General features: G+C 52.7%; 1 protein-coding gene across 4 annotated transcripts in view; it reads right to left on the bottom strand.

Annotated features, from left to right (window-relative positions):
- Positions 1–12920, bottom strand: part of MTMR14 (myotubularin related protein 14) — a 52975-nt gene that overhangs the window by 5062 nt on the left and 34993 nt on the right. For 3 of the 4 annotated variants that reach the window (XM_003814233.5, XM_003814234.5, XM_055110929.1), the window contains 7 exons: positions 12692–12777; positions 12398–12474; positions 12115–12151; positions 9474–9544; positions 8613–8671; positions 8286–8424; positions 7222–7401 (listed from right to left, as the gene is read on the bottom strand). In XM_003814233.5, the coding sequence (XP_003814281.1) occupies positions 7222–7401; positions 8286–8424; positions 8613–8671; positions 9474–9544; positions 12115–12151; positions 12398–12474; positions 12692–12777 (649 nt within the window). The remainder of the gene's footprint in view (positions 1–7221; positions 7402–8285; positions 8425–8612; positions 8672–9473; positions 9545–12114; positions 12152–12397; positions 12475–12691; positions 12778–12920) is intronic. The other variant, XM_003814235.5, reaches the window with a different exon arrangement.

The following is a 12920-nucleotide window of genomic DNA, read 5'->3' as shown; positions in this document are numbered from 1 at the left end:
AGCAAGGCTAGCACCCAAATGAAGGTGACCCAGCAGCCAGCCGGGTCACCCATACTTGCTGGCATGCAGATTTGCAGGGTGGGCAACACAGAACCCAGGAGTCCCATCAGAAGAGACAGTACGGGCCTCTTGGGGATTGTGGAGGGTATGACCTAGACTGAAGAGTGATGGAATGGGAGCCCTGAGGTCCCCCCTTTCTCTGCAGTGCCTTCCAGGTGCCATAGTTTGTATTCAGAAGCATCAGCCCAGCAGACTCAGTGGCTATGCCCAGAGGGAAGGGATGAATCGGGCAGGCAGCCTGACAGCTTCATCAGGCCTTCTTCAGATGGAGGTTTGGGGGGTGGGAGGAAGAAAGTTGTGCTGGGAATCTACTGCTTCCACCTCCTCCCCACTCACAGCCAACCCCCTCTTCTGTCCTGGGCAGTAGTCCAGCCAGTGTGGGTGGGGGAGGCAATAGGGAGACATCAAACAAGGCCCTTCCACCTGCTACCCCAGGTCCCAGTCCCCAGAAGGACATCATCTTTGATGCTTGACCCTTTATTCTTTCATCCAAAAACAGCAGGAGGTATTCCAGTAGGGATCCAGAAACAGGAATGAAGAGCAGGGACTGGGGGTGGAGAAAAATGTTCACTGCCTTTGGCTCCCCCAGCTGGCTGATGCCAAGGGCTCCTAGTCTGAGGTGACAGCCCGACTGGTCACCGTGCTAGTCTTATCCCCAAGCAGCTGCCACTGGAGTGCAGCCAGCCAGGCACTGCAACTCTGGCAATCCTTAACCATCCCCATCTGTAAGACAGGTGAAGACACCTGCCTGAGGTATCACAGCTAGACAGTGTGAGAAGAGGTTTCTGTTTTTGTTTTTCCCTGCTCTTGTCGCCCAGGCTGGAGTGCAGTGGCGTGATCTCAGCTCACTGCAACCTCTGCCTCCTGGGTTCAAGCAATTCTCCTCAGCCTCCCAACTGTAATCCCAAGTAGCTAGGATTACAGACGCCCGCCACCATGCCTGGCTAATTTTTTTGTGTCTATTTTTAGTAGAGATAGGGTTTCACCATGTTGGCCAGGCTGGTCTTGAACTCCTGATCTCTGTTGATCCGCCTGCCTCAGCCTCCCAAAGTGCTGGGATTACAGGCGTGAGCCAGTGCGCCCGGCTGAGAAGAGATTTTTAAAACCAAGAATGATTACACATTTGTCCTGAAACAGAACCACCTTGGGACCAGGGAAAACAGATGGTTTTCTATGTTAAGGCTGCCATAAATCGGAACCCCCTACAACATACAGACTTGTCACATTCATCATTCCTGCTAAACTCTAGAAGGTGCGTGATGGCAGCATTAGGGATGAGAACGGGATATGGTCTGTCACCTGATGGAAGCCCCTAGGGCCCGACAGAGCAGGGCTTCCTTGTTTCTAGATGGAGAAACTTGGGCTCAGGCAGTCTGTAAATCAAAGAGACAGCTCCCCAGGAGCAGCCTGCCCTGTGCCTCCTCCAGGTCACACCAGGCCTTCAGCCGGCACAACCCTGAGACGCATCCTAGCTCCACAAATCTCATCTATTGTTCAAGCTGCAGGGTAGAATCTTTTCCAGTTTTAGCAGCTTGTGGGAAAACAACAGCTAAAAACAAGAATGTTGAGGGAATGGAAGGGATGCTGACTAGGTTGAGGCACAGCTGGGGCTGGGAGCATGGGGAAGTTTCTCAGGCCCCAAAGCCACTCCCCAAGAGCCAAAGAGTAACACTGGCAAGGGAAACATGACCAATGGGATGGAGTTACTGACTGGCTCCCCTCAAGGATTCCAGGTCCCCTGGGCTTGTCACTTCCCTTTACTTCCCCCATGTCTCAGCAGGTAACACCGGCCAAGAACCGCACTTACAGCAGCTGTCGGATGGATTAGGCAGCACAGACAGCAGCAGGGTGTGTGATCCCAGGGGACAGAAGCATCTCTCAGCAAGCAGCCATCTTCTGCAGACTCTGGGATTTTTCAAGAGTGAGCACACTGGCTACAAAGGAGTCTTCCTACGTGAGGCCTTTGTCAAAGGAAGGGCTACAAAGTGACCATTCAGCTCCTGGGGTTGAGAGCAAAGGGCCATGCTAAGCAGGAAGGTGTTCACAAATACCACCATGGATTAGCTGGCTGCAGGGGACACCTACAGTGCGTCATGTCACCGGGAGTAAGGACCTGTGCCCACATACTGAGAAGGGAGGAAAAGCCTTCCAGTCAGTCTAAGAACACAGGTAACTTAACCAGCTTCAACAAGAGCCCAAAGTCTTTTGCCCTGAGCAGGAAACAGAGGGATCCAAGCTCCACCCCCTCTGCTCTCCCACTACAGGACTGGAGAGAACATGGGACCAAGCAACCCTCAAACTGGATGGTGGCGGAGCTGACAACGCTTCAGAGGTCACCTGTCCACATCCCAGCGGCTCAGACCTCTGCCTAGGAGGGTGGGAGCTCAGCAACATTTCACTTCCTTAGTTGGATGTGGCTCAGGGCCCTCTTCACAGCACCCAGAGCTGCAGTTCCTACCGGCTCCCAACTCCCCAGATGCCCTGCTGATGGCCAACTCAGAGCAGGTGTCTTTTAGCTAGTCCTTTCTGGAAGGGGGTACGAGAATACTCACACAAACCGAGCTGGCTCAACCCAGGCAAGAATACACAGGTCGGGATGGGGGCCTGGCCTTTTACGCAGCTGCCTAGTGCCATGACAGAGCCTACAGGCTCTCGGACAAATGACTGATAAGGCCAAGTCCTTAACCACAGCTACAGTTTACTGAGCATTCGTGAAAAGGTATCTACTATGAGTATTTACTCCATCCATCCCAGTCCATCCCAGTCCATCCCAATCCATCCATCCATCCATCCATCCAATCTATCTATCTAATCTATCTTTTGTATTGGCAAGGTCTCACTATGGTGCTCAGCCTAGTCTTGAATTCCTGGGTTCAAACGATTCTCTGACCTTGGCCTCCCAAAGTGCTGGATTACAGGCATGAGCCACCATGCCCAACCCATTATTTCATTTTAACCCAAACTTACGGGGGGCCTGACTCATTTTTCCCCCTTTAAAAACAGGATAAAATAACTGAGCTCAGAAGGGAAGTGATTTTTCCAAGTCAGACAGCTAGGACTGCAAAGCTACGACGGAAACCCAGGTCTGACCAAAGCCCTTGCTGATCATATACTCATCTTTCTTCCTGATAAGGGGTGGGTGACTCAGAAATTGGTTCATGGACCACCACGTAACCTCCAACGGGAGTAAAGCACACAGCTTCTACCTATAACTGAAAAAAGAGGCTCTCATCTGACTCTGGATGTGAGAAAGGAAACAGCGTGTCATCCTGGGAGGTGCTGTCAGCCATTATGCCACCATTAGGGAAGCTGGCCAGAGAACAAAGCTAACATGCAGAAGGAGGCAACGGGAACAAACTACGGGGAAATAGAGCTGGAACCTTGATCAGGCTGCACCTGAAGACAGATTTTCCACTAGGCTTTTCCATATACAGTTGTTCCTTATTATTCCTTTTTCTCTGCAGGGAATTGGTTCCAGGATTGCCACCCACTTACCACCCCACCAATACCAAGTCCTTGGATGCTCAAGTCCCTTACATAAAATGTAGTAGCACAGCTGATCCTTGAACACACGCATGAACTGCACAGGTCCACTCATATGCAGGTTATCTCCTGCCTCTGCTGCCCTACACAGCAAGACAGCCCCTCCCTCTATTTTTTCCTCAGCATGAAGACCTTTATTATGATCCACTTCTACTGAACACACAGGAAATATAGGTTCCCTTCCTTATGATTTTCTTAACGTTTTATTTTTCTCTAGCTTACCTAAAAATACAGTATATAATAGATATACAAAACATGTGTTAACTGACTTTATGTTATTGGTAAGGCTTCTAGTCAACAGCAGGCTATCTGTAGCTTTTGGGGAGTCAGAGTTATACCCAGATTTCAACTGCATGGGTAGGGGACAGCCCTAATCCCTGCATTGTTCAAGAGTCACTTGTATTTGCATATAACCTATGCACATCCTCCCATATGCTTTAAATCATCTCTAGATTATCTGATACAGTGTCAGTGCTCTGTACACGGTTGTTACACTGCATGTTCACATCTGTACTACTTTCTATTGTTTATGTTATCTTGAATGTTTTCAATCTGGTTGGCTGATCATGGATGTGGAAACGACAGATATGGAGGGCTGACTGTAAATGTGTTTCCTTTATTGTTTCGGTCAGTTTGAAATGTGTTTTCTGTTACTTGCATTTGAAAACATCTGACAAGGCTGATACAGAAGGTTTGAAGGTATACAGCTAGGAAGGACCTTGGCGTTACCTAAGCCTCTGATTACACAGATAAGAAAATGGAAACCCAAAGTCATCAAGTGACATGTCATGAAGTCACACAGAGTTAATACTTGAGCTAAGATATAGAATCCTGGGCTCTGAGGGGACCTGGCTGTCACCTAATCTAAACTTACCCTGCTCCCACCCACAAGCAGACAGCCTAAGACAGAGCTCGTTGCTCAAAGAGCAGTTAGCAGGTGGTGGTGGCTGGGGGAAGAGTAGCTAACTGGGCAGCAGAGGTTGGTCCCTGTGTTGCTACTCAGCTATTCAACCGGGCTGCTGGGCATCCCTCAGCAAACTTCATCTGCTCTTCAGGTAGCCTGGCTTCAAGCTGGGCTCAGTGGTGGCACCATCCCTCCTTGGGCATGGACAATCCTGTGCTAGCAACCCCCCTACTCCTAAAGGATGCGTGACTCCAGAGCAGAGGCCGAGGCCGAGGCCATGCAAGGTGGAGCGACCTGCTAACCAGAGCTGGGGGAGGCATGTGAGCTCAGAGCATTGGTCCTGGCCTGTCCCAGCCCTCAACCCTGTCGCTGATGAGAGATTTAACAATGGTCCAGAAATGCAACTTAATCAGAAGCTGCTGCAGCAACAACAGCTAACAATGATTAAAAACCACCGGGCTTGCCAGTAAGGGCTGTGGGCTGGGGGTTAGTAAGAATTGGCACCCCACAGAACTTTCTTCCCAACCTGATTCATACCTACTACTTAACTTTGAACAAAGCTTCACAGATTCATTCCATGGGGGAATCCTGCTTTAAAAGAGAGATGCCTGTAGAATTTGGAGTGTATAAAAACCCAAAGAATTCACATTAGGAGAATTTTGGCTGTCACAGACAGCTTCACTAAAAGGTTTCTTTCCATACAGCTTCTCCTACCACATTAAAGACCTCATAGGCTATTGTTACCTAAGAAGCAGGGAAGGTAATGACAGGATCCCTTAGGCACTTTAAGATAAGAGACTAAATTAATTTTAATGGTAATGGAAATACATAATTAGAATGCTCCAAATCTAAGTAATCTAGACTTTCAAAATCTCTGACCAACAGGCATCCAAGTCAGAAGAAGTCTGGCTCCAGACAGGCATCCCCCAAACAGACCAGCGGAAAGATCAAACACCTCACAGCTGCCCACCCCACACCTTTCAAAGCCTTGCACCCATCTTGGTCCAGCTATCCCAAGCTTGGCCAAGCCCCCATGTGCAGGGCTCTGAGGTCAGGAGGACAACCCCAATTCTCCTCAGCCTCCCAAGAGGGGGCCTTGGTGGCCATCCTGGACTGGCTACAAGAGCCTGAGACACGCCCTGCAAGCAGAAAGTCACCTGTGAGACTGAGGGACACTATCACAGGATTGGAAAGTGGGATCTTTTGGCAGGCAGGAGATGGAGAGCCAGGGTGTGGTAACGGGTGATGGGGTGCTGCCTCAGCTTGGGAGCTCACTGCAGTCTGGGCAGTTAAGACTGAGGCAGGACCCAGAGGACAAGAGGAACCTCTGGTTTCCTCCCTAGTTGTTCAGCAATGCTGGACAGGCAGAAAAGGGGGCAGGAACCATGACCTAGAGCCACAGCCTAGAACAGTGAGGGTCATACAGTGCCACTGCAGCCTCAGAGTGGCCCTGAGGACACCTGGGCACAGACAAGGGTGGTGCGGCAGCAGGCATGCACACACGGGATGGGACGGGGCACCGGCATATGGGCTTGTCTGTCTGGCCCCATCTCTGCCCCACCACTTCCACCACACCTCCCATGGGGCCAGACGGCATGTGGCGGTGGTTTCACAGGCTCAGCTCCAGCACTCAGGCAGTGTTCTGAGCTGAAGAGTTCACGCGGGGGTGAGCACACGGGCCCCTGTGGGCAGTGCAGTCTGGAACGCCCACTTGCCTCCCGCTTATCTGCTCTGCCTACATGCAGAGGATGTTCTTCCCCAACTTCCTTCATTGCCTGTTTTTGCCCAGAGGGAAAAACCATAGAGGGGTGATGGGAGGAAGGTTCCAGAAGTTTCAGAATGTTTTTCTTCTTAACAGACCTATTACTACCAAGGACTAAACTGAGTCTGAAAATCACATGGACGTGATGTGGCAGAGCTTGACTTGAACCTGGGATGGATGCCAAAGCTCATGCCCATTCTTCTAAATGCCCCTTTTTCCCTGGAATTCACTAAGGGCCTGAAGTCCCACACCGCTTTATTCACTCCAGAAAGGCTAGACATTCTCAAAACTTTAGAACACAAAGCAATTCACAGGATTCTTTCGATGGGAGTATGAAAGTGGTAGGAAATGCTTTCCCCAAGTGCCAGACCAGCCCTCAATCCTAGCCTCTGGCCTGTGCTCAGCTTTAAACTCACCCAGGAGGCACCATTCCTGCAGCGCCCTTCAGCCACGGCCCTGGCATGGCCATCCTGGCTGAGCTGCTCCCTTTCCAGGTGTGCAGTCACCATCGTTTGTCCCAGCCACACACATGTAGCTCAGCTCCCTAACACTGTTTTCACTGCCCCACCAATTCAGACTTTAGATGTGGGAGCCAGAAGGGACTCAGAATCTATATCTATCTCTTCAATCACAATGGGAGGTGCGCCTAGGAGGTTGGGATCTGCCAAAGGTAACAAGTGGAGGCAGTCCCTATTCCCCACCTATCACATAACAGCCACGGCACTTCTGGGTTCCCCTGCATTATGCTAGGGTTCGAGGAAGGAGTCTCAAACCACTCTACAAATCAGCCCTTGCTTTATTACCAAACACTAACCCATCCTCCAAATACTGGGCCTGCAAGCTTAGGAACCCCATCTTGAGACCCTAGCTCAGGTGCTGGCCCCCGACCCTCCAGTCTTATTAAGGGGGAAAGCTAGGCACTTCCAACAGCAAGGGCTTTGGAGCTCCTCACCTGGGTTTGGGGACCTCCAGGGGACTGCTACCCATCCTGAAAAAGTTATCAGAATGGTTTGAGGAAGAGGAGCTGGAAGACCTGGCTTCCGCCAGCCCCTGATGGGAAGGCAAGCGGTCCTCTGAGGGTTGTGGCCGGTTCCAGAGGACACTCTGTGGAGAGGATGAGTGGCTCTTCCTCCTGCAGTGGAAGGAGCAGGGCTGTGAGCCGGGGGCCACTGCAGGCAAAGCCCTCTGCCCACCCTCACTGAATTTCAGGCCTAGGCTTTACTTCCACTGGGAAAACATCACATGAGTTGGCAAACATTAGCACTCTCTCCAGCTCAGGGCCATGGGCAGCAGGGCTGGGTCTTTATGGAGGGCCTGTGGCATCCAAATCACACCAGCCTACTGGTCTTGAAGTATGTGCTAGAAAATGATTCCTCACTCTTCAGTCACTGCCCACCTCCATATGTTATGCAAAATCTTTTTTTTTTCCCCCCTAAAAGACGGGGTCTCATTATGCTGCCCAGACTGATCTCAAACTCCTGGGCTCAAGTGATCCTCCTGCCTTGGCCTCCCAAAGTGCTGGGATTATAAATATAAGCCACCACTCAGGACTTTGTTATGCAACATCTTGAGCCATCTGTCCAGGGTGAAAGTCATCAGGGCCTCAATTTCATGAGATTCTCAAAGGAGCTGACCCTCAAGTTCCCAATTCCCCATCAACTTACACCTACCTTTTGGTTTTCTTTTTCCAAAATGGCCCCCTGTCTCCCCGACAAATGATAAAATGGAGCTCCTCCAATACCAGCCTCCCCAGCCCCCTGCCCTACCCTGCCCAGCTGCTTCTCTGTCCTACAGGGAGCCCTAGCCCTTTATGTTCCTGGGCCACCACAGGCAGTGCCCTTCACCAACCAGATGGCTGACTTCTGAGGCCCAGTAGAGACAGCAGGAGCACGGAGCTATCCTCTCAGCTCTTCTGTTGGGGGCCCGCTTTGTTCTTGGGGCTCCAGCCTGGCTCCCTGGTGCTGATGGCCCCAGGCCACAGCTGTGAGTGACCTTGGTCCCAGTCTGGCCCCTTACCAAGCTGCCTGAGTTGGCGCTCCTGCTGGGACCAGCTCCACGGCCTCATAGGTGAAGCTCCCAGTGGCTCCTGGGGAACTCTCCATGACCAGGGAGAAGTCGCTGCCAAGGCTGGTGGTGCTGCCACGGTCCTTTCGTCCTAAAAGAAGCCAGTGCCATCAGTCAGCGTGTTACCTTCTCCCACTACTGGTCCCCCACCTTTTCTATACCACATAACTGGGAAGAAAAAAAAAAAAAAAAAAACCTCCTAGCACAAACAGTTCCTGCCTGATCTGTACACGGGAAGATGTATGGAGGAAGGGAAGTCTGTTGGGGCCCAGGACTCACTCAGCATGCAGATGTCTTCCAGGGTGAAGCCTCCATCCCGGGCTGGCAAACTCTTCCTCCTAGAAACGGAAGCCGGAGCAGTAAATTCCAGATCTATCTGGGGTCTTATTGTGTCCCCGTTCCCAATCCTGCCTGTCCTGGAAAGCAGCTCAATTCACTGGCAACTTGTGGAGACGGGTCCTAGCCTAGGGAGTGTTATAAGACACCAGGGCCACTTCTGGGACCCACGCTGCAAGGCTCTGTCCAACACACAGGTGAAGATTTCTGAGGGCAGCAAGGTCTGCATCCTCCTCATCAGCTTGTGCCCTGAGCGTTCAAGTGTGGCCCAACATGCTTGTAGCTCGGATTAGGAAGGCAAACCAACTCAGGCAAGACCCCAACTCTTACAGGGGTCCTAAGGCAGTTGCCAGCCAAGACTCTTGCATTTCCCAGGCCGGAAGCAGACTTCTGCCCTTTTGTAGGGGGCTGCAGTGTTCAGCCACACTTCCTGCTGTAGGCCATGGAGGACAAGAGTCAGCTTGGGCACACTGGGAGTTAAGAGTCCTCCTACTCCTGGGCTGGCTTCTCCCTGCAGCAACACACCTGTTCTCTTGGTCATGAGAGACCACTCGTCTGTCCCAAAGCCTGTCTGCTAGTGTGACTCCAAGTTGACCCCCACATGGCCTTCCCTGCAGAAGAGCCTCTTTACCAGTGGCCTTCAGCAGGGACCCCTACCCTGGCCTCAGAGCGAAGGCAGGAGGGAGCACCAGCCCAACAAGCAGGGAGGCAGGGCGGGAATGAGGTGGTCAGCCTCTGCCTCCCAGGGAGCAGCCCTTCTCAGAGCGCCCTGGCCCAGCATGACACGTGCAGGCCTCCACTTACCTCTGGGTCTTCAGAGCAGAGAACTCCTCGGAGGTAATATGCTTCAAAAAATTGAAGCAGAAGAAGAAAATCTAAAGGAGACCAAAGAGCAGTGCACAATGAGAAGAACCAAGGCGGCAGAACTCCCAGGGGAGGGCGGCCAGCCACTCAGGTCAAGGCCCCTGCTGGAGAGCAGCCCTGCTGTGGGACTGTGTGGGTGATCTGGTCCATAAATGGTGTGGGTGGTACAGAGGCCTTGGAAGGGCCTGGCAGATGCACGTGGGCCGGGGCAAGGCAGGAAGGGATTTCCTTCCTGGGACTGCCAGGGTTAAGCCAGCTATTTTTTTTTTTTTTTATTTGAGACAGAGTCTCGCTCTGTCACCCAGGCTGGAGTGCAATGGCGTGATCTCGGCTCACTGCAAGCTCAGCCTCCTGGGTTCACGCCACTCTCCTGCCTCAGCCTCCCGAGTAGCTGGGACTACAGGTGCCCGCCACCATGCCCAGCTCATTGTTCGCATTTTTATTAGAGACAGGGTTTCACCGTGTTAGCCAGGATGGTCTCGATATCCTGACCTCATGACCCGCCCGCCTCGGCCTCCCCAAGTGCTGGGATTACAGGCGTCAGCCACCGTGCCCAGCCAGGCCAGTGATTTTTCAAACCATCATTAAATTCAACATGTGTGTTCTCAAGTGGTTAAAAAGGATAAAGTGAAATGGCACCCTCTGCCCTCTTCTAAGATTCCCAGGGAGAGATGCTAACAGGGAAGGATAGCTGCGGGAGAGATGACTTGGGCGCAGGGAGAATAATGGACAAAGCAGGAACATGATGGAAAGGAAAGGAATCACATTTTTTAGGGGAGGCGTCCCAAAATACTGGTTCAGAACTGCGGGTGTGGGCAGCCACTGTCTGGCCTAGAGCCTGCCTTGCTGAGGAGCTGTGAGGGTCAGGTCTTAAGCTTGAGGTGGGCACAGGCAGGAGGCTCCTGACCCCAGCCACATCCCCACCTCCATGAGCAAATTATCTTCTCCCTTCCAGCCAGTGCCTAGCCCAGGGGCCTCCAGGAAGCACACACCAGGCTTCCATTTCTGTGGTGATTCCCAAAGGCCTGGCCCATGAGCCCCTCTCTCAGAGAAATCCCCACTTGGCATCCCACGAGCCCTGTCAGTTTCTTATCTCTGTGTGCCCAGGCAAGGAGCTGCCCGCCACAAGGAGAGGGCTGCCCAGGTCGGGTCAGTATGAAAATGTTGTGTTACTTAAGATTAAACAGGTGTTTTCACTACAGACTTTGTAGTCTTTAATATGCTAATATGCTAATATGTTCCTCGAACCTCCAAGGTGAGGTGGGGAGACGACACAATCGTGTTTAACTAATAGGCCTGGGGTTTTTTGCTTTGGACGCATCAGTGTCTGGATTGTCTGGGGGGGTAACGGAAAGGTCCCGAAGAAGAACCTGCAGCTGAGGAGAGCCTCTTGTCTACATGGAGAGATGCCAAGGGCTCAAACTCAGACACTACTTGGTTCAGCCCCACCCTCTGCAGGCAGATCTGGTCTGCTTTGTGGGGGAGGGAGACTACAGGGAGGGTAGAATGTCCCAGAGCTCCGGGAAAGTCCCAAAATGAGAGGCTACAAAAAGGCTTCTTGAAGCACTGATTTCAATACCAAAGTCACCGCCTCTGAGGGAGTTCACGGAGGCCTCTGAGGAATAGGCTTAGAGCTCTACAGCCCTGGCAGACACGATAAGTGTTCAGAAGAAGAGATTTGGAAGAGGAGAGGAGCAGCTGAGACGGAGGAACAAAAGGAGGAGGTGCGAGATAAGATGCCCAGGAAGGAAGCAGCCCCACGAGGGTGAGAAAGATGAGAAACACACTTTGGGAAAATGGGGGAGTGGGGGCCAAAGAGAAGGAGCTGACACCATGGGACAGCTTCCATGCTGGGCATCTGGACTCATTCTCTCACGCTTGACACCAGCAGACTCAAGGTGAAGCATACCACCCAAGGTCACCCAGGCAGTAAGGGGGCCAACTAGGGAACACACTCAGGGCCGACTCCAGATCTGCATGCAAGGAAAACAGGCACTAACAGGTAAGGCCTGTGGAGAGTGGCCGACAGGATGGGGGCGCAGAAAAGGCGACAGGCATGGGGGAGAGAGTGCTGAGCACATTGGAAGAGGAAGGAAGAGCAGGTCCAGAGGAAAGGGGACCTGGAGGCAACCATCAGGGGCAGGACCCTGCTGCCGGGCACCCTGACATTGAAAAGTGGCTGAAGGGTGTGATGGGAGGGTGGGGAAGAGAAGTGCTGCTGCATTTTAGCTGCAGAGACGAGGGGCACAGAAAGGCCTTATAGGATGGTTCCAGAGCTGAGCAGAGAAAACGAGTGGCCTGTGAGAGGGAAGATCACAGGCAGCCAAGGCTGTCATGTAACTGCTCACCCCGACGTGTGGGCTTGTATCCTCTCCACAGCACAGGCCCGCGAGGCCCAGAACACAGAGCTACTGTGCTGGTGCTTGTCCTGCCACGCTGCCTCAGGAGGAGATGACAGGGGGCCACATCCCTGCACATCTGGGGCAAGGAGCTGCCCCTAACACGTGGAACTCAGACAGGCTACCCCCTGCCCCTCTTTCAGTGCTGAGCTGTGCCCACAAGTCGTAGGTGGTATACTCACCTCCTCCCCTTTGCTGAGCCGATCTACCAACATGTGCCTGAAAAAAGGAGGGTGGAGAGGCAAAGTCAGCAGCACCAAGATGACAAGGCCAAGAGGACAGGGTCACCAGACACAGACTGTGTCACTGGCACCAGCGTGGCAGGTGGGGCCTGATCAGCAGCTTCGGTCCTTCTCGAGGGGTGGAATTATCCTTACCTCCAGCCCCTGTCAAGGGAGCCACCACACAACTCACATATAGAAACTGTTACTAAGGCCCCAAAACCCAACTCCTGCAAAGGCTTACCCGAAGAGGAACCAGTCATAGGCCACAGTGAGGTAGAGGATCTCAGTGGGCTTCAGGGACGTGTGGATGAGCCCATCCTGGAAGAGACCACAGGAGATGTGACAGAGCCCTCTTCTCGTCCCCAGGAGCTGAACCATAACCAGACCCAGTGACAACGCAGGCTGAAGAACACCCCAAAGGACAGGGTTAAACACATCTGCTCTGAGCGATGGCATCCCCTGCTCCACCCTCTGTCTGGAGACAATCCTAACACACCCAAAGAGCAGAGCTTGGTAGGGGCCGATTCATACTCACAGCCCACAAGGAAAGGCGCAGGAGGGAGATGAAGAGGGGGGTCCGATCCCAGCCTGAGATACAGTGTACCAGCAGCCCGCTGTCATCTACTCAGGAACCGCAGGAGAGGATGCCCAGGAGAGAACCAGACATGGGCCGATGAGCAGGAAGTACCACCAGCTTGGCCTGGTGGAGGGAGCCAGGCCCCACCAGCTTCTGTCTTCCCCAGTGGCCTCCCCATGGCTCTTCT

The sequence above is a fragment of the Pan paniscus genome, chromosome 2, assembly GCF_029289425.2.
Source record: "Pan paniscus chromosome 2, NHGRI_mPanPan1-v2.0_pri, whole genome shotgun sequence".
Lineage (NCBI taxonomy): Eukaryota > Metazoa > Chordata > Mammalia > Primates > Hominidae > Pan > Pan paniscus.
The sequence above is the reverse complement of the archived record's forward strand: the minus strand, read 5'-3'. Positions and strand labels throughout refer to the sequence as shown.